Source organism: Phlebotomus argentipes, unplaced genomic scaffold (assembly GCF_947086385.1).
Source record: "Phlebotomus argentipes unplaced genomic scaffold, Phlebotomus argentipes genome assembly scaffold_4, whole genome shotgun sequence".
NCBI classification, from domain to species: Eukaryota; Metazoa; Arthropoda; class Insecta; order Diptera; family Psychodidae; genus Phlebotomus; species Phlebotomus argentipes.
In genome coordinates, this window is record NW_026776174.1 from 4,729,193 (window position 1) to 4,749,638 (window position 20,446).

Sequence of the window (20,446 nt, forward strand, 5' to 3'; positions counted from 1 at the left end):
CAGGTCCGGTGACTGCTGCGTGAGATTCACGATGAACTGTCGCAGAGCCTCTCGCGTATAGTTTTCATATCCTGCACTCGACACTATAAATGTCTCATTCATGGTGGCGGAGTATTTTATCCTGCTCGGGAAGGAGTAACTTGACCTTTATGCACCACTTCACGCGTTCAAGGGGCTCTTTGGCACACTCTCAACGGATCATTTTGGCACAGGCTCCATCCTCCTCCTCACCAGGCATGCGAGTATCTGTCAGGGCATAATTAAACCTTAATTGAACAATTTATTGGAATTGGGCAATGAGTTTGAGCAGTGGCTTCCCCTAGGCTCGTTATTAGGGGAGTTTTGTGTCGGAAATTTGAGTACTTTTTATCGAGATTATAATGATATATTCACACCGCCTAACGCAGCTCTAATTCGGCCATTGTCACCCTCCTCGTTTCCACAGGAGATATGAACAATATAGAAATTTTTTGGACAATTCGCAGCGTTTCCGTTACTCTCTCTCTCTGTCTCTCTCTTCAATTTATCACTTTTATATCACACGGTCGTCGTTTTTTAGATTAATCACTATGATTGGCAAGATTAACTCTGAGAAGTTAACTGTTTTGTCACACTTTAGGATATATACTTTCTTCTTAAGGCATAGATTCATGGTTCGCTAAGAATCTCAACAGTTAGTTTCTATGACCATTTAAGGCTGTCTATTTTATTGGAAATCAATTTACGCTTCACCAAAAAAGTATATCATCTTAATTAGTATTTCTCACGAAAGGAAGGTAAGATATTCCGCACAACTTTGATCCTTTACAACTTTTGGCACTTCCATCAATTCTCAGCACGGGTGCCTTGATGAGCACAACACTCTTCATGAGAATTGCGCCTTGCTTTGGAAATTGAGTGGTAAATTTGTCATTTTAGCGCCCCATAATAAAGTCAATTAGCATAAATTATAAACGAAAATTGCCAATGATATACTTTTGATTACATCAAGTCAATTCAATTTGCGAATAAAATAAATGCTCTTATCACAACTGTCCAGCGCAGAAAAATTTCATTTTACATAAATATTAATTTTTCCCATGGTAAATTGAATATTAAATCCGTCGTTTTACCCCCTGTTTTTGGGATGCAGACACCTCGAAAAGCACGCAAAAGAGGCAGATATTCATGAAATGGCTCAAGAGAGCACAAATAAATGTATCGATTTGTGTGGAATAAGTCTGATGTGGTTTTTTGTCGCTTGAGGATTTCTACAAAATTTAAATACAGGTGAAAAGAAGATTGTGTTTCAGCAATTCAAATAAAACGTGAGTTTTTGTTTGCATGCTAAAATACTAATTGTATAAACCGAATTTGAACTTTTGACACAAAAATTCCGTCTGCACAATTTCCGCATCATCCAGTAATGAAGAAGAATATTCAGCAAAATTGGTTTCGTCTCAGGCAACGGCGCAATATTTGGGATATCAGTGCTTTATGATCGAAATTAAATGAGTTTCTGTCTAGTGATAAATTATCATGCCAGAGATGCGAGACTGTGATTGAGGATGACATTGTCTTTTTCTCAATTTCCTGAGATTCGTGTCATCTTGACTTAATCTAAAACTTTTCCTAGGATCATAATGTAAATGCTAAATGATTTGGCTAGAAAATGCATTGAAAATGACTTGAATATCAGTCAAAATAACCCGTTTTGCGCTTCTTTTCATTTAAAATTCATACAATGCTTTTTTCTGCCTAGGAGAAGAAACTAGAAGACAATAAAATTGAAGAGAGACCGCAGAGAATCCGTAAAAATTAAAATATATTTGCGATTTTGCTTGAATTGGTTGGAATTGGAAATTTTCACAAACACCACGTATTAAGTCTGGAATGTCAACCACTCTGCGGTATTTTGATGCTTGTTTTCTTGCACAATTCTTTTGGCTTGATGGAGATTTTTCATGTTCTCAGTTTTTTGTCTAATTGAAAAAATCGTCTATTTGATCATTCTGTCGAATTTCGATTTTATTTTGTCGGTCATTGACATAGGAATCGGCGAAAACACCTGAAAAGGCGCAAAGAGAAATCTTCTGGAAATATTTCATGTCATGTACCGAAAATGAAAAAAAGTAAAATTGATATTAAATTATAGTGGCACAGAAATGCTAATAAGTCTGGCCGAAGAATTGCTTGCTATAATGGTAGAATGAGTATATTTGGAATATCTCTTTCGCGTGTTTTTATTGATACTTTAGCATTCCTTTTTGCGCTTTGGTAATTGCATCGAAATATGGGCGTATAATTATCAGCTTGCTTTGTTTGACACTGAACAATTGCTCATTTACTATTCATAAGTTATCACTTTTTGACAAAATGTTCATATTAAACCCCCATGAAAATAAATCAAATCACGTAATGGTTGTGAAGAAAAGAATAATTCGATTTAAATTATTCACTCAACACGTCCATTTTACCTTCTTGGGCACTTCCTCTTGAAATCAAGGTAGAAGAAACAAGTCTCGACGGAGCGGTTAAAGGTAAATAATGAATATTCCAATTTGTTATCCCAGGGATTCCATTTCTTTCGTCATGAGAATACTTTATAGATAGAACTTTATTCACAATATCTCTTGGGAAATTTTACGTCTCTCTTCACGTGAATTTTAAGGTAAACTCTTGAAATTCCACTCAATTTCACTGTAAATCCTCTCGTCTGAAACTCAATTCTTATCAATTTCTAGCAAAATTCCGCGAACTACTGACTGAAGAACAACTTTTCTTCCTCAGTATAACTATTGGGAAATGCGTCTGAGGACACGAAGCGCCAGCTCCACTCCTGAGAAGTGATCTGGGTAACCGCCAAACACCAACTGCCCGAATGCTGTTGAAAAGATAAAGAAGAAGTGGAGTATCACAAGATACCCACATAGCGCGTCGGTTACATGGATTCCGAAGTGGGAGAGCGAGAGAGAGAGAGTGATGGCACGAATTCATGCTAAAATTCCGATTTTCTGATTAAATTGATTGTATATTTCTACCGATTTCCATTCACATAACTCGAGATTTTCCATGATTGCGGCATTCATGCATAGATTAAAGTTCCCCTCTCGCGATGAGCTTCAGACAAAGTGTTATGTTATGCTCGCTCTCGCACTCTTGGCTCTCTCTCGCATAAGCACATACCAGGCGCCTCCACTGACTGTGTGGAGTCGCCTGGTTGTTTTTATATAGTTGCGATGATTCTTCAACATCCGGATTTTATCTGCGTTCTTTTTTGTGAACACCCCTGGTGCCTGAAGGAATGCATTCACACTTTGATGACAAAAGGCATCCCAGAATAAGTGCCTTCGAGCGTGGAGAGGAGTTGTTCTCTTGTCCAAATTTAGAATCTTCTCAACCGGATTCTTCAGCAACCACATAAGCTGATCAGTAATTTATGACAAAATGTGAATTTTTATTAGTTAGGTAATGAAACAAAAAGACGTCCACCTGAGACTTCTTCGCGTGTGATTTTTGGGCAAAAATAAAACCAGTTTCCCACCACACACTATATTTACTTCTTTCGCTATATTTTCAGAACCTTGCAGTTCGCGTGGCAATTTAAATAAAAAAAAACTTTTATCAGCTCTGCATCTATTTGGACTGGAGATTCCGGGCAGAGAGTGACTTCTCTTCACACATCTGTGTAACCTTAGACCGCGTCTGCAGGTATTATTGAAACACGTGTTTCCGTCGTGAGTGATATTTAACTCACATTTTATAGACACTCTTCCTTCTCGCTACATAAATTAATTGGCAAATCAACAAGCATTCATTAATGAGCCAAGAATGCCCGCAATCTTCGCCCTCGTCGTCATCTTCGCAGGTCAATCATTTAGCACTGGGACCACAATTCTTTCATTGCGAGAGTCGTTTTCTATTAATATATTTCAATGTATATATATTCTTAGTAATTTTACGATTAACCGTTGATGTTTTCAATGTATTTTTAGTTTTATTTTCTCTAACCAGTGATGATTTGATTGAAATTATAGACCTTCTCGTCACAGAGGATGAAACCGAAATAACATTGTATATGCGTCGCACTATAGTAGCACAAAAAGCGTCGTTTGCAATTAAGTTTCAATGGAGATTGTCAAAATTTGTCCAATTTGATGAAGTGTGACAATTTATTTGCAAAAGAGCAGCATTGATAAACCACCCTCTGCAGTGCTCCTCAGCGCCCATTCGCAAAAAAGTGATTTATGACCCAACTTGGGATGATGCTTCAATGTTTATGTTCCGCTCTACACACAACCAGAACTGATCAATAGCGTGTTATTGGCGATTGACAGTTATGCGATTTTCCCCCAAATTTAAAATATATTGTGAGAATTTTTTTCGTATATGTTTTCGCTGCCACTTTGACCTATTCACACACAAAAAGTGGGAATTCGTGTCGAAAATAAAATATGACATTACAATAAGAGATACATATATATGTAAAGGCCTATTTTGGCGGTTCAACTCCACATCTTTATCCATAAAAGCCATGAAATTTAGTCGTCGTTAAATTTAACTATCATTTCACATTCAAATATGGGGAACTTAGCATTCATATGCTGTTTTCGCCTCTTGAAATTGGTTTTAATTTTAGAAAAATGCTTCAAATTTATGCAATTATTCGTCTGAGTGGGCGTCGTTGCGAAATATTTTCATAACAATAAAAAGACAGATTTAATATTTTAAAATATGATTTTATCAGACGAATCACAGAAGCTTTAAAAAAAAAGAATTGGTTTAATTCTGTGAAAGTTTTGTAGCTTGTTCTTGAGCTTGATATTGTGCTACTAAATTTGTGATTCTGTATGCGCAAACATAATCCAATAACATTACATGTACTATTCCGCAATGTGGGTGAACTTTTCAAATTCAAAAGTCCTTAAGAAAAGAGACTTCTCTCAGAGCAAGTTCAATATTTTGTAACAAAACAGCTGACGAAATTTCCGATGGCGCTTTTTCGGTTTCATCGCAGATGCTGCTTGACTTAAGTTAGATAAAGATTTTCTTAAAGTTTCGCAGAAAACCAAAAACTTATCTTTGTGCCACTTCGGCAAAAAGTTGGTCAGTCAGTCATGTTGCGCTGAATATGTGGGAGATTTAGATAACAGCGAAGCGTGCAAGAGGAAAATTGGTAAGAAAAGCTTACGTCACATGAAACCAAACATAATCAAAGGGCGAAAGAGATTGATTTTACGGAGAAGCTTCTGTGGCAAAAATTCCGTAAACACGCAACTCAAGACGCAACTCGGGGACGCATTGTTGACAAAATTAATTTCTTTTCATTCAGTATCTCCGCCATAGTGCCGAAATTAGATGTATGACGAGATTATGTTTGGGACGAAGTGCTTGGCACAGGAACGTCAAATGGCTGGCAATAAAAATCAGAAGCCAATAGAGTTGCCTGTGTCCCTTTTGCCTGCATACATATCACACAGCGACAAGTCAAGGGCGAACGGAGATTCTCACCCGGGATCAAAGAGACTAATTTGAAAGCCTGATTCCTCACAAGATTTCCCATGAAGGTGGAACGTGAAATCATTTCGTTGAGGATGGCACATTGAGTGAAATGCCTCTCGGTGTCGGTACAAAAGAAGGAGAAAAGGCCATTTCTGTGGCATCACGAAAAAAGGTGAAATATCTTCCTTTAGATTTCATGTGGCGGGCTTTGCCGTGACATAATGGTACCAACTCATCCCGATTTAGACACTCCGATGGCCATTTAGATAACCATCCTAATCTATCAAAGTGGATTAAACCACCTTTTCATCGGCCAGCTGAGAGTGGCTGTCTTCACCCTGAACGCCCCAACATTTGTGATTTAAAGTGCTGATGAATAGGGAAGCTGAACCGTAAGTAACTTTTAATGAGAATTGCCTCTTTCAAGTGAATTTTAAGCCGTTTTTTGCATATTCAGGAAAAAACCCGTGTCATTTAATGTTCCCTTTGTTTCAGCCCTCGGAATTTTCCATCACGCTCGACAGACCAAAGGAAAAAAAGTTGTTTGTCTTCATAATTGAAACAACTCGTGAGACACTTAATTTGTCGAAATGGAAAACAAGATAGTAGAATTTAATTTTCCCTCCACAGGAAGAAAAAAATAAAAGGAATTTTCAGCAATGTTACTTGCTCTCTCAATTCATCCATTTAATCAATTTGAACGAGAGAGGAAGGAAAAAGTAATGTGGAAATTATGTGTCATGGAACATTGAATTTTGGAGTGGAAATGTTTTAGCTGACATTCACCAAGTCGAGAGAAATTGTACAGTGGAATTTCCCTGTCATTAAGCCTAATTAAAATGGCATATTGAACTGAGCAGGATATTTTCTACTCTTTTCGTTTCTCTGAAAGGTGAATTTTCCCATTTTACCTAATCTATTATAATACCACACATTTTATTTACGAAAATTGTCTGACAAAATTTTCTCTCGTGAAATATGCTTTTCATTCACTACATTTTTCTGAGGAATTCAAGACAGAATTATGAAGAGAGGTGATTTTCACCTCTGATGTAAAGGTTCCACCTACATACATTTCAGGGCATGCGGTTAGGCTACTGAAAGCCATTCAGAAGTTTCACATCATATCTCAAAAAGATATCTTAGAAAATTCTGAACTTCTATCACCCATTAAAAAGAACTATGTGTAATTTGTGATACATCTGGGGTGATGAAAGTTTAGTGGTTGATACTTTAGGGCATTCATCTGTGAAATCTGCAGAGGAGTCAATGTGGGTATTTGGAAGGGGGTTGAATGAACAGATAGTAAAATTTTAATTAGCACTGAAAACTCCTGTGGATATTATATTTGCTACATTGTCTTCTTGCAATGTAACCTCTCCTATTGTTTATGGTAATATTTTCATGGTGAAAAATGTGAAATTTCCTTGTAATCGTCATCCACGCATGAATAATGATCCACTTGGCATTTCCTGCCCTGAAGCTAATGTCCTCTGTAACTGCTTCATTTCGCCATTCAACCTCCTAAACCCAATTTGAATTGTTACTTCCTCGTTTTGTGATTTTCAGTGAAGTTGAGTGGCGAATAAGCTTGAAAATTGTACAGTCTCGTTTTGGTAATTTCTCACGAATGTGCCGTAAAATAGGCGACTTGAGGGGAATTAAATCCTTGGCTGAACTCCTATCATATATCATATGCTTCGCATAAAAGAAAGTAGTGAGCTTTATGAGGTACTAAGGAAAAGTTCATACGACAAAAATAATTTATTTTATCAAAGCTCATCTTTGTAATAATGTATGAAAGTTTACTAAGAGTATTACTGGGCATTTACCAGAGAAATATGATTTCAACTACTTTGGCAACAGACCAAATAATATTGCATAAAATATGTATGTCGGGAAGGACAGTTTACACGGACAGGACAAACTTTTGTGAATGGTGACTGTTGAATTTGATGGTATGAATTTTAATTGGTCTTCTCTGTGGCAAACATCGCCGTAAAGTCAAAGCGTGAAAGCAGAAAAGTCGCCGCAAAAGTCCCAACGAAAGCTCATAAAATTATGACAAATACAATAAAGTAATTGGCTCAGAATTAACAAGTACTGTAAAATAATAATTAATAGCAATTGACAATCAAATTTATTCAATTCTTAATATGAATGCAATTTCGCAAAAATTCTCTGATTAACTTGTCGCTCAGAGATTGTCATAAAGACAAATAATGGAATATTTTCGTGTCTCTTGATGCCCAGAAGCTAAATAGCAACCTGTTAGCACGCTACCTAAAACAAATAATAGTCGACTAGAGGTGTTCATTTACACCCTTTGTTACTTATTTCTTGAGTACTATTGTAAATTATGCAGTCCTAAATTTGTTACATCTTTTTATGTCTTCTTCCACTTTTCGTTTTTGTGTGTAAATTTCAGGTAAATATAAATTTACTCTGGAGTCAAAGAATTCCCCTAATAAATCTGCCACAGCATTTGGAAAAAAGGTGCCAACAGAGACGGTTAATTAACACTTGATCTGCCGTCAGCGCTTTAGTGGGAACAACCTGAAAATGTCATTAGTTGTTCGGAAACTTTTACACAAGAGAGACATGAATTTACCTTTCCACTCCACGCTTTGGAATACAATCAATCTTCTCCAAAAGTGAGTTTTTCCCTTCTTCATTCGAGTGTGGCAGGCATCTTAAAGGCACTGAACGTATTCTAAAATCCCGAGAAAATGTGTCAATTCACTGAAATTAAATACTCTCCGTAAGAGACGAGTTGAGAAAGACACCACAAAAGAGATTAGGTGCCGAGACGACGATTCCAGTTCATCGAGTGAAGAGACAGAAACTAGGAAGCGCCAGAAAAAGAATGCTCACAATCTGAGTAAGTTTCTTGGTAACGATTTGGAAATTTCTGAAGACTAACCAATAATTTATCTTAGTTGAGAAGCGTCGTCGAATCCAAATAAATGATCGCATTAATGAGCTTGCAACTCTCTTGCCGAGAAACACCGAACCATTCGGCGAGTTAATTGATATGCACTGTTCAGATAAGAATGGGATATTGAAATCAACAGTGGAATATATTAAATGTCTCAAGCGCGAAGTGGAAAAGCTTCAGGATGAGGCGAAACAATTCCGGGATTTGGAGAAGATAAATCGTGATCTGGGAAATCGTATCAAGGTCTGTACATGGTCAATAGGCTCTCAGAGTCGAAAAATATCACGTATTCTTTCTCGCTGAACTTTTCAGGAACTGGAAATGATGCCAAATCTATTAAATTGTGATTTTGATTTGGCCAATATTTGCCTTGATGGAATCTTCGATGACTGTCTACAAACTGAGGTGAATATTTTGGTGAGAACAACATCGATTTTGTGAACTGAACGTGAACTTTGAATCCCATCTTCTATGGTCAGGATCCAAGCCATGTAAACAGCAACCCTTCATCATTCATGAGTCAGCAAGAGGGCTCAACTGGAGAGAATTACACCTTCCCAGAGTTCATGCAAAGTCCATCATTCATTCAATCAAATCCCACCAATTTGTCGGTCCGACATCCGTCTTTTGCAATCTTGAATTCTGCTACAAACGTTTTTGATCCGGAACTGTTCATCGACCAATCCAGCGATTCAAGGAATATTGAATAAAACATCAGAGAATGTGACATATTAAATGGTGTGTCATCATGTACATAACAGTCTCAAGTTGACATAAAGTATTGGAAATTAAATTAATAATGAGGAGAAAAATATCCGTACTAGTGTATAAAGAAGTGTAATTTATAACATAAATCACTATTTTGTCACTTCGATCTTATTCAGTTGAGTCTGCATTACTCACAACTGTAATAAGTTGACATTGAAAATAATGAGGAATTATAGAAAGTAAATTCAATTGAGTTCATCATGTATTAATGTGGGATGATGAAGTGAAAAGTTAAATAAACTAAAACTTTGAATTTTATTGCGTTAAATGGAATAACATTTTATGAAAATTTGCATTGTGCATAAATTTGAATATAACATGCAAACATTGTAAAAAATCGCTCATTTCTGATGAAATATATTAAATTGAGGAATTCGGGGCAATAAATTTGTTTTTACGTGCTCAAATGGATTCTAAAATATTATTATTCATAATTACAACATTCTTTAATAGCTTTTAGCACATCGACAAAAATTCTTTCCCTTTGAATCCGGAATACATGTGCAAATGTTATTCCTCATCTTGAAGTCTCTTTTCTTCAACATCTCTCAGTAAATGACAAAGCGATGAAACGTGAACAACGTATGTTGTATATGTGACTTAATTAAATGACATTAATAATGTTTATTGTTGTAGATGAATTCCCGACATTATGTCACGATTTCATTGCGAAAAGACGCTCGAAATCTCTGAACTCTGAGTGATAAAAGTTAGATGCCGCACAAGTGGTAATACCTATTATTTAACAATTTTCTCGCTTAATTACTATTTGTGCGGGATTGTAAGGACTCTCAATGGTGCAATGTGAAAATTGCAACGGTTTTGTAATTCGAGAAGCCAAATAGGCAATGCACCGCACAGCCGCATAAAATTTTATAATTACTCTTTTCACTCTTGTTCAGTAATATGAGAACTGAATATGTAACAATAATCTATTTACACGCAAGTAGAGTTCATTTCAATTGCTTACTTTGATTGAATTAATGTTTGCCGTTCAACTTTTGGCACATTTTTTTTTTTGACAATGTGAGAGTGATGAAACAGGTTCTCAGCTATTTGCCTTGAATTTGACCAATAAATTTTGTCTTATTTGTTTCAAGTTTCTATCTAGCATAAAATTGGCATAATTATGTGCTGTATTATTATCAATGCTATAAAATATCACAGCAAGTGAAAAGAATTCCATTTTCTATTTTCGTCTTTTCAAAATTCCATCGAGAAGATAACACTGAATTGCCAATTGAAATTGATGCTTTACGTTTTTCTTCGCATTTTCACAATTTACTCAGAATATTAGGCTCCCTCCAAATATTGATTCAGTGGCTCTTGTCTATGGAAATACAGTAAATCATCACGGACATAAATTTATGGGGATTTAGAATTTTCTCATTTTAATGCGAATATATTGATTGGAACCACGAGTATTCTCTATAACATAACAGTTTCTGTGATGGAAATCTTTAACAGAAGCGTGCTTCTGACTTTTCTGCTTCGTCTTGGAGGGTTCTTAAAGTTTTCATAAATATGCAAATACTCTTAAACTTTGAACAGCACTGCGTAGCGCGTGCACAGGAAGCAAGAACTTCTTTAAGTGTACGCAAAAGGCTTTGCAGCTCAAGATGTCATGATTGTCACAAAAAATGGCGGCTTCTTTATGATCTTTTCCGTCTTTTCTTTCACATCTTGATTCCGCGGAACAAATTTCACCAATTAATTCATTTCTCCAATTATCTCATATTTTGGTAGTATTTTTAGATAAATTGCGGTTTCATTTAATTGGCAAAATCCTTGACCAAATCGAGAGACATTTCATTCAAACGTTGCTTGTTAATTTCATTTCTTAAGTATAGATTTCTTTGTAGAACACCTCTTAAATTCCTGGTACTCACTGTAAGATTTACATAATAAAGTATGTGCACGCTTTCAGGTGATAGAAGTGAAGATAACATAATACAAATTTTGAGCATTAAACGTGCTCAAATTACTAAATAAGAAGGAAAATAATTATGAATTCCCAACAATTTTGACCTACAATTCAGAAAATTTGCAATAATACTCATAGAGTTAATTAGCTCACTCATTGTGACTCTGCAAGAAATCACTTGAGCTCCATGACAAACTTGCGCCAATGCGTGGAAATCAGAAGGGTAATTCACCAAATCTCTCCCGGCATTAAACACTATAATACTCTCACTCTTGGTCCTAAGGATTGATTGCGATGACTTTCGGTAATGGACAATAAAAGTCCGACAAATGGACTTGTCGCTCTCTCAGAAGGAGATTAATGGAGATTTGCCAATAGTGTTGGGAAAACTCTCAAGGAAAAGTTCAGGAGAATTTTTCATAAAATTCCACTTTCTTTTGTCACGAGAGCGCTCGTGTAAATACATATGTGCCGAGAGTATATAAAAGAAAAAGTATAACAATTTTTATTCCACACTTGACTCGTGATTTTATTGAAATATTCCTGCGAAATGTGTCATTTAAGATTGATATGGAGCAATATTCACGATATAAGATAAACTATATTGAATTTGGGTTTGAGTAGAGAAGAGATTGAATTATTGAGTGTCATTCTTCCCTAACTGGTTGACAATATACATAAATAATGTTTGCCTTTGAGCACTCTTAAATGCATATAGAACAATAATAACAAAAATTGGGCGTATAAACTATTTCATGATAATATAGTTGTACCCGAAATAAGAGTCCTTAAACTTTTTTGTCACTGTATGTACACTAAAGCGATTCGCAGGGCTGTGGATGGAGGCCTTTGTGGCCAATGTGTGTAGTTGAATAGAGGAGAAAGGAAGTGCTCACACGGATGAAGATTTCAGTGAAGATGACGCCGAAGAATGGATTTTCATCTTCATTCCTTCGTCAATCCATAAAGACGAGCGTGGGCGTTCCGAGACCTCAGAAATATGTCTGCGCTGAACACTATCCCTTCAATATCCGCTCGGAGAAATTCTGTCGTCATTCGAGTATTGCACTGAATAGAAAATGGAAATAAAAATATTTCTAACATTTTTCCATCAATTCACCAATCAATTTATTTTCAATATACTCCGCATAACAACGTACATTTTCTAACAATGAAACCCTTCTTAAAACATGTTTCGCACGTGTGAAAACTATCATATTTCTTGGGCGTACCAACATATTCTTGAAAATAACATTATGAAGTTCTTCTAAGTCTTCGTTTATTTTGAAACAATTCTCATTTCATTTGCGTTTCAAATAAATACTGGCTCGCTGTATAGAATAACTCTGAACAACGCAGTATTATCTTTAAGTCTGCTCTGATTTTAGGAAAGACAGTTACACAATCATATTATTTACTTTGATTTGGTAATAGAGATACAATTCACTTATTGTGTTAACTAGAGTAACTATGTAAGAAAGATGTTGTCCATTCCATAAAGTCATACAGAGCGTTATGTATTTACTAGTCATTTCAGAGATGCTTTTATTTCATCAAATGTCACTACATATTAGTTTGGGTGGCAGATCAAAGATTTGACAAGATGTAACCACAAATAAACTATCTGAAAGCACCAACATAGATGAGGTTCATGAGCAAATTTCCTCTTAATAACCGGAAAATGAATAGGGTTCTGATTGATATGGATATCCATACTGAGATGTTGGAGCAGACGCTCTATTTTATAAATTTGATGTGTACCATTAGTATTTGCCAAACGCAAGAGTCAGAAGGTTTCTTTTTGTTTAAAAACCTCTCTTCACATCTCATCTCCTCACCGCCCACATTCACCAAGTGCCGAGAGGAAATGGATGTAAAAAGTATTATTTGTAGCAATTGAGATGAAAAGCACTTGAATGTTGAAAGTTTTCATGAAAAACGTGTGTGGAAATGTGGTGTGTTTTTACAACACATTTAACTCCTCTTGAGTTTCAACACTGTAAATACTCCATCGAACACATCCACAACATCACCACCGGTATCTTAAATCAATTTACCTTAATCCATTCACCGATAAATTTTATTGAACAACTTTGAGCTTCTCGTGAGCTTTGTTCGTTCTGTTCCTTACACGTGTTGATAGTAAATCTGCTAAAATCACAAGGGAATTGACAAGAATTTCCGTTCTGAAACGCTGAGTAAAAAGTTTTCCTCCTTTATTGACACCGCATTGCTGATGGTCTCGACTTTATGAGTATCACCGAGCATTTTCAAGGGATTGTAATTGAACATCGTGCTCCTTAAGCGCACCTTCTGCACCATTTAGAGTGTGACATCCAATATAATCGGAAAATTGGATCGTAAAGTTGAAGAATGTTCGCCAATGTGAAACTTGTGAAATCAAACAAAAGACGCGCAATCAACTGATAAGATGGGATACTTTAAATTCTTATGCGCACAAGAGCGAATTCTCATTAGTATTCATATCCGTGGAGTCAGAAATTTATTGATTTATATTGGAAAAATGCTTTCACCAACAACACATAGAATATCGATTTACTATATACAATGTGAGAATACGGAAGAGGAAGTGAAACGATACTCTGTGAAACCACAAAAATAATAAGTGGAAGTGGTGTTTTAGTGTTTCCTTCCAAGGGAAACAAGTCAGCATGACAGGATATTTTTCAGCGTTTCACATCATTGAGAGCGAGAAAATTGTGAATGACAATGTATTATGTACACATATTATATGGGAACTCTTGGAAGAATATTCGTATTTCAAAACTTTTTCCAGCACTCATTAAGACGAAAAGGATGAAGCTTTCTTCAAGATTTGGTCACTCAAAAAATGTTCAATTTGATATTTTTATCTCTGGAGTTTGAAATAATAACAAAAGACGTTGGACTATTCTTGCTGGCTGATTTCTCTCAGAAAATCTCACTTTAAGAACGTTAAGGCGTTATGAAGTTGCTTATCGGGAACTTTTACAATCAAGCCACAGGGTGGCACGCAATTAGGAACAACAGTTTGCGATTCTCTTATTAACTCAGTGAAACTTTTGTTCCTTTGTAAATTATCTGCTATTTAATTGGACACATATATAGTAAATATGTACTGATGATGTTCTTTTCATTCAAGATTTTTTTTTACAACTTTCTGTGTATAAAAAGTATTTTTAGCAAGATCACCAGCTCAGTTACTGCACGCTGTACCCATAGAATCATATACAGTAGAGCCTTCAGAGAACGGACAAAGTTAAGGCCGCTTGAGACAATGGTATTATCTTAACTTGTGAGATTGAGCAATAAAACGCGTTCCCTAAATTCTTGGCAACAATCACACGCTGTGAAAGTCTCAAAATCCAATTGATTGTTGGGAAATGGAAGTCTGTCATCCTCAATAACTCTGCCCAAAATGGGAAAGTTCATGAAATTGTGCTCAAATTGTGGATGAATTAGAAGAGAAAATAATTAATTTGTTTTAATTAGACACTCCGCCCACATGCGGGATAAAGGGGATAGGACAGACTGAGGGTGACGAAAATAAAATTCAATACTTGAGACACAAAAGGCGCCCGCAAATTAATTCAGATAGAGTATGGCAATGAAAAGCCGTCTATCCAATCTATACACTTTCCTGGCTTGCGATAAAAAGAGCTCATTCAATGCGCGTTTGGTTTATCATAAACCATAACTCATGGGTAAAAAAGGTGTGCACAACTTCGGCATCTCGCTGAAGCAGCCGTGGCAACTCGTAAAAAGGGGAATTTTATCTCTTTAAGAAATGAAAACCACCCTCCAAATCCACGTTTGCACGTGGAAGAAGTGTAACACAAAGCAACAACTCAGGCAGAAAACGTGATGGTGAATTTCAGGGCAATCACAACACAGTTTCCTGAATTGAATATAAATTTAATATTTTGTACTCTCACACACAACCAACTCTCATCTTCACTTCTCAATGGACAATTTGAGTATATTCGCCAAAAGTTTTTACATGAGTGAAAAGCGTGAAAAAGGCTTTAGGGGAGACTTTAATTGTGAATTTAATTAGAAAAGTTTCTATCACAACCACCGATAACTTGACTGACTAATCAATTTTATTGTTATGAAGAGGAATTTCGAGGAAATTTGATATAAGTTTTCTGTAATTGTATATTACTAAGCAAATTAATCTACGTTGCATTAGACGAGCTTTAATTTCCACGGAAAATACACTAGTTCACGTGTTCATGGAGAAATATTATGCAAAACACTAAATATAATATAATGTCCAAACACACAACAAATTTAGAGCATATTTTCATCCATATTTGCTATTTCGCAATGCATACTTGATAGCTATTGTTGTACTTCCATCAATGTTCCATGAAAATATGCTTCTTCATTCCTGATATTATATATTCAAAGCTTACCTAATATAGTTGAAGAGCTCAAATAATGGCAAGGAAGTGACGTCATTTGAGCGATGATGATAAAACATCCTTATTGAATGGGTCCATGGAAGTCAGGTAAGAGATAGTAATTTGGCGTTGCCATAGCTTCTAATACGACTACAAGCAGTACAAGTGAAAAGGATGTTTCCTACTTGCCAATGAACTCTATTCGACCTGTGGGTGGACGCTTAACGCCACACATGTCGGCAAAAATATTGTGCAATGTTTGAATGCCACCTTCTTGTCTTGCGTCAATGTGTTTACTCAGCAACACTATATCACGTGAAAAGACAATTTCTGCAGAGACAACAGAATCGATTGGGACAGTCAGCAACAGGTGAGATGATAAATTGAAGTGTCCCTAATATACTTCGCGTGGCTTCTAACACAAAAACATTTCTTAGAGTCAACACTACGTTTATTTTCGAATAATACTCTACGTAATATATTATATTAATTCTAAATACCATAAACTCTACTAAGTTCTTCACTACACATGGTAGAAAATTCTATGTTAAACAATTTGTAATTTCACATTAAAGGGGATATTGAATTATTTCATAATATTTCTTTCTGATAGCACTAAAAACTTACGACTATTGGTAAGTTTATGGCCACGAATTAAGTATCAAATTAATTGCTGTAATTAGCCTCATATTGTATTATAGTGACTTTTCGATAAAAATTTTACCATATCCTTCAAATTTAAGTATGATGGCAAAAGGGTGAGAATCATGTATTTTTTTATGTTAAAAAAGCATTTCTGTTGAGAGGCACTTATAGAGGGAAATATCATAAAATTAATACATCACATATATCCTTTTTATGACTTAAACATGAGACCATATGATGAAAGATTTCCCGAGAAGAAATAATCTTGTAACCTATAAAGATCAATGTTTTAGGACTACATTTTTTTTCTTTTTATTGATTTTCATCATAGCTCTTGCTTTGGCAGTGTGAGAAAAACACTCACGTATAATTCAATCATACTTTCAATTTTGATTACCTACGACGAGTATTCCTCATATTCAAGTGAGAATATTACAATTTTCTTATCTACATTCTAAAAGAAATTTAGAGATAGATTTTATACAATTAAATGACGGTAGATTTATCCACTTACGGAATATTCACCGGGAAGGAAGATTTTGATATTTCGTTCATTGACGCGATAGAGAACGACTTTATCCTTTTCACCACTCTGAAAGTCCCCGCCTTTGTGGTTGATAATCATCTTCCCATCGACATCCTGGAATTTTCCTGAATCCAGTGGTTTCACGCTTATTCTCGTATTGGCAAAGTCGTACAGATAATTGCAAAGGATGTGATGGATTTCTGTACAATTCATCTTCATCACGAGAGTCACTCGCGGATGCCAGGCAGTGAACTTCTGGAGCTCCCTGCAGAAGTTCAACAAGACATTCTCGGTGACGCCCATGTTGAGGAAGACAGAGACATCGTCCAGAATGATGGTTGTGTGCTCCTTGCTCTGTCCAAGAAGCTCCAGATCACTCACAATATCCTCAAGGCACTTCTCCACCAGATTCACACCGCTTCTGGCGAGTTCTGGCAATTTCTTGAGCACATCGTGCACCACCAGGGACTTTCTTTCACCGGCTGCGGCGAGATTATAGCCCAGCTTGAGACCCGCCTCGATGTAGTGGTCAAACGAGTGGTGTAGACAGACCAGCAACACGCCAGTGTTGCGGTGTTTGAACTGATGCCCAAGGAGACAGCTGACCAGAAAGCTGCCATCCACTCCGGACGATTCCCCGATGAAGACGGCCGGCACGAGGCTCTTCTCACTAAGCCCACAGGAAAGTAGAACAGATGCTGACATGATGGCGAATTTTCATACCACTTGAAGACCGGATTCCTGTTTCCGAGAGGCGAAATAGAACAATTTTATTAGTGGGTGTGAACAATGTTAAATTTCGATGAAGATAAACATTCTCTCTCCCCGTGAAACATCAGGCCGCAAGTATTTTTAAATGGAAAATTAAAGTGTGTGTGATCAGAGCGATTTACTGACTGGACAGCGTGTGCAGTGAACTCGAGAGTTTTCCGCACAGAAGCTGTCTTGTCTTTACGGTCGTTCGGTGCCACGAAAAACGATCACTTTCAGTGCGATTAGATTGGCTCTTGAAGCGCTTGAAACGTGGAACTCCCCGCGAAGGTCCCAGTCGCCAATTGGAGTGGCAGTTTGGTGGAAGCTCAGCCATAGAGACTCTCGCAATCGTCTCAATTATCACCCGATTAGTCCCAAACTCCCGGAGCGACTCTCTGAGAGTGTTTCGAGCAGACGGACGGCTGGCTTCATATCACTGATAAGGGGATTATCAGTCTCAGAAGTTGCTCTCAGCGAGGCAGAGTGATTTACTGGGCCTGTCCGGAGAGCCATCTCAGAGATCCCCCGCAACTCAGTAGTCGCTGGAAGAGTGTGTTCATAGAAAGAGCGGAGTGTCTGCCAATTCAAGGTAATTAAACTGTTTCTGCTATTTCATGCAGTGTCTTTGTGGAATGAACAATAGGATCAGATGTGAAATGATGTTCTGTGGTAGAGAGAGCAATCGATTTGGGTTAGCAACAAAGCCTGCTGTGGTAAACGTCCATTATGTCAATGCTGTTTCAGTGTGAATTGGCCTGTTTGTTTCACTTTCGCGTCCCGTTAATGATTACTCACAATATACCTGCAGTGTATCTCTCACGGTGATAAATTAACACGATTCTGTTGAATTACTGAGGATAAAATCAATAAAAATAGCTGATAAACAAATGAACGTCAGACGCACGCCTGAACTTTTCATTCGGAACAGACAGCGCCACAAGGTATTGAATCTCGTGAAACTTTCAGCGGGTGAGGAAATTTTGATAATTATCTGTTTTCTACGGTGAAAATCAGGAATTATTAAGTGAATGTTTGCCAATGCACGTAATTGTTCATTCGTAAATCCCTGTTATTGTATATTTTGTGTCAATTCGTGCCAAATCAAGTTTTATTCATGAAATATTTCGCGCGTTTCGCTACGCGACCTCAGCGCACGGATCTCAAAAGCGGCGAGCACTATCAGCGCGGCAAAGGTGAAATGTCACAGCTTTTGATACTTTGAAGGCCATTCCATGGCGACAGGGAATCTCAAAGGATGATTTCCCATTAAAATACTCACTACATTCCATCATGCTCTTGTAAATTACAGTGATAATACTTCTCTTTACTCACGTGTGAATCAATTTGTGTTCAAAGTGAGTGAAATCATTGGCAAAATACGTGCGAAAAGTCCTCAATAGTGTCCTTGATTTCTTATTGATCTTCATCCTGGGTGTTCTCTTTTTAGGGAGAAATAATGTCTGACCCAAGGAGAAACCGAGTTGGTCGGTGGTATTTTGGCGGATTGGCGAGTGCTGGAGCTGCCTGTGTGACCCATCCGCTGGATTTGCTCAAAGTCACCTTGCAGACGCAACAAGAGGGGAAACTGTCTATTCTCCGACTGACTGGAAAGGTTGTCCGGGAGCAGGGTGTTTTGGCTCTCTACAATGGTATCTCGGCATCCCTGCTCAGGCAGATGACCTATTCTACCACGCGCTTTGGCATATACGAAGTGGGTAAGCAATCCCTGGACAAAGACGCCGGCTTCTTAGCCAAAATTACCCTGGCGGGCAGCGCAGGAGCGGCTGGAGGACTTGTGGGCACTCCTGCAGACATGGTGAACGTCAGGATGCAGAATGATGTGAAATTACCACCGGAATCTCGTCGAAAGTGAGTACTTTCTTGCCCTGTTTACATATAGAGAAATCTATTATACGGCTCTAACAAGGCCAACTTCATCAAAATGTTTATAGAGCTCATTTCAATTCTTCACACTATCCAAAGGTCAATTTGTATCTAGTGTGTTTGGTGCTGGAACTAATGCTTTGTTTTTCGACATTTCAGCTATAAGAACGCGATTGACGGCCTATTTCGGGTGTATCGCGAAGAGGGTTTCAGGCGGCTCTTCGCGGGCGCCACTACAGCGACTATGAGAGGCTTCATGATGACTATCGGCCAAATCGCCTTCTACGATCAAGTCAAGTCCCTCCTACTGACAACGAAGTACTTCGAGGACAACCCCAAGACTCACTTCTTGTCCTCCCTGACCGCCGGAGCCATCGCCACCACTCTGACGCAGCCTCTGGATGTTCTCAAGACGCGTTCCATGAATGCGACGCCGGGACAATTCAAGGGCTTATGGGACATCTTTCTCTATACAGCGAAACTCGGGCCGATGGGCTTCTTCAAGGGCTACATTCCGGCTTTTGTGCGCCTTGGGCCACACACTATTCTGACATTCCTCCTCCTCGAGCAGCTGCGACTGAATTTTGGGGTGGATAAGTAGTAGTAATGCGAGGGGAAAAGGATAAATTTGACGTAGTATGGTGCTTCTTCGACACATAATCTACTCTACTTTTAGGAAATGTTGAACATTTCAATCTGGTCACAAGTGGCCGAATTGGATCCACGCAAAAACACACATTCCTGACGATATGACACGCGTATCATGGATGGATTAATTTAGAGAGTAATGCATTTTTGCCTACCAGAACAAAACTGACTATATTTTTTGTAAAATGTTTAATTTTTGCTAATTGTATAATGTGTACATTCACCTTGTTACCGGGACTTTAAATTTTCTGTATGATTGTACAAATATTTTTGTGAGAAATATAGATAAATTGTTGAAGGTTCGTCGCTTGTGATGAAGAAGTCGGCGTTGAGGTCTTTCGGTGGTGGAAATGTGCGCGCGCCATCAGGAATTTGCTTGGCATGAGCAGTGACGCCTCCAGAGCGACTCCAGCGCACCACGCGACCACTCCGCGAGGCGCGCGCGACGTCATCCTTCGGAGAGAAAGAGCGAA

General features: G+C 37.6%; 3 protein-coding genes across 7 annotated transcripts; 2 read left to right on the forward strand and 1 right to left on the reverse strand.

The window, feature by feature from the left end:
- The first annotated feature begins 8,057 nt into the window (after positions 1 to 8,057).
- Positions 8,058 to 9,563, forward strand: LOC132257936 (uncharacterized). The gene is made up of 4 exons (XM_059755005.1): positions 8,058 to 8,362; positions 8,421 to 8,662; positions 8,732 to 8,824; positions 8,899 to 9,563. Exons 2-4 carry the CDS (start codon positions 8,516 to 8,518, stop codon positions 9,127 to 9,129), a joined length of 471 nt encoding a protein of 156 aa, XP_059610988.1. The 5' UTR covers positions 8,058 to 8,362; positions 8,421 to 8,515; the 3' UTR covers positions 9,130 to 9,563.
- Positions 9,564 to 15,970: 6,407 nt separating this feature from the next.
- LOC132257446 (elongator complex protein 6) lies at positions 15,971 to 18,374 on the reverse strand. Of its 3 annotated transcripts, none has more exons than XM_059754342.1 (2): positions 18,244 to 18,374; positions 15,971 to 17,429 (listed from the first exon to the last, which is right to left on the reverse strand). In XM_059754342.1, the coding sequence occupies exon 2, from the start codon at positions 17,391 to 17,393 to the stop codon at positions 16,665 to 16,667; it is 729 nt and encodes a 242-aa protein (XP_059610325.1). In that variant the 5' UTR covers positions 17,394 to 17,429; positions 18,244 to 18,374; the 3' UTR covers positions 15,971 to 16,664. The 3 variants fall into 3 exon arrangements, with proteins under 3 accessions (XP_059610325.1, XP_059610324.1, XP_059610326.1); XM_059754341.1 differs by having other exon boundaries at positions 18,237 to 18,374; XM_059754343.1 differs by lacking the exon at positions 18,244 to 18,374 and adding an exon at positions 17,586 to 17,685.
- On the forward strand, positions 17,932 to 20,269 carry LOC132257445 (mitochondrial dicarboxylate carrier). Of its 3 annotated transcripts, none has more exons than XM_059754338.1 (3): positions 17,932 to 18,030; positions 18,889 to 19,310; positions 19,485 to 20,269. In XM_059754338.1, exons 2-3 carry the CDS (start codon positions 18,898 to 18,900, stop codon positions 19,924 to 19,926), a joined length of 855 nt encoding a protein of 284 aa, XP_059610321.1. In that variant the 5' UTR covers positions 17,932 to 18,030; positions 18,889 to 18,897; the 3' UTR covers positions 19,927 to 20,269. The 3 variants fall into 3 exon arrangements, with proteins under 3 accessions (XP_059610321.1, XP_059610322.1, XP_059610320.1); XM_059754339.1 differs by lacking the exon at positions 17,932 to 18,030 and adding an exon at positions 18,625 to 18,821; XM_059754337.1 differs by lacking the exon at positions 17,932 to 18,030 and adding an exon at positions 18,625 to 18,796.
- Positions 20,270 to 20,446: the final 177 nt, after the last annotated feature.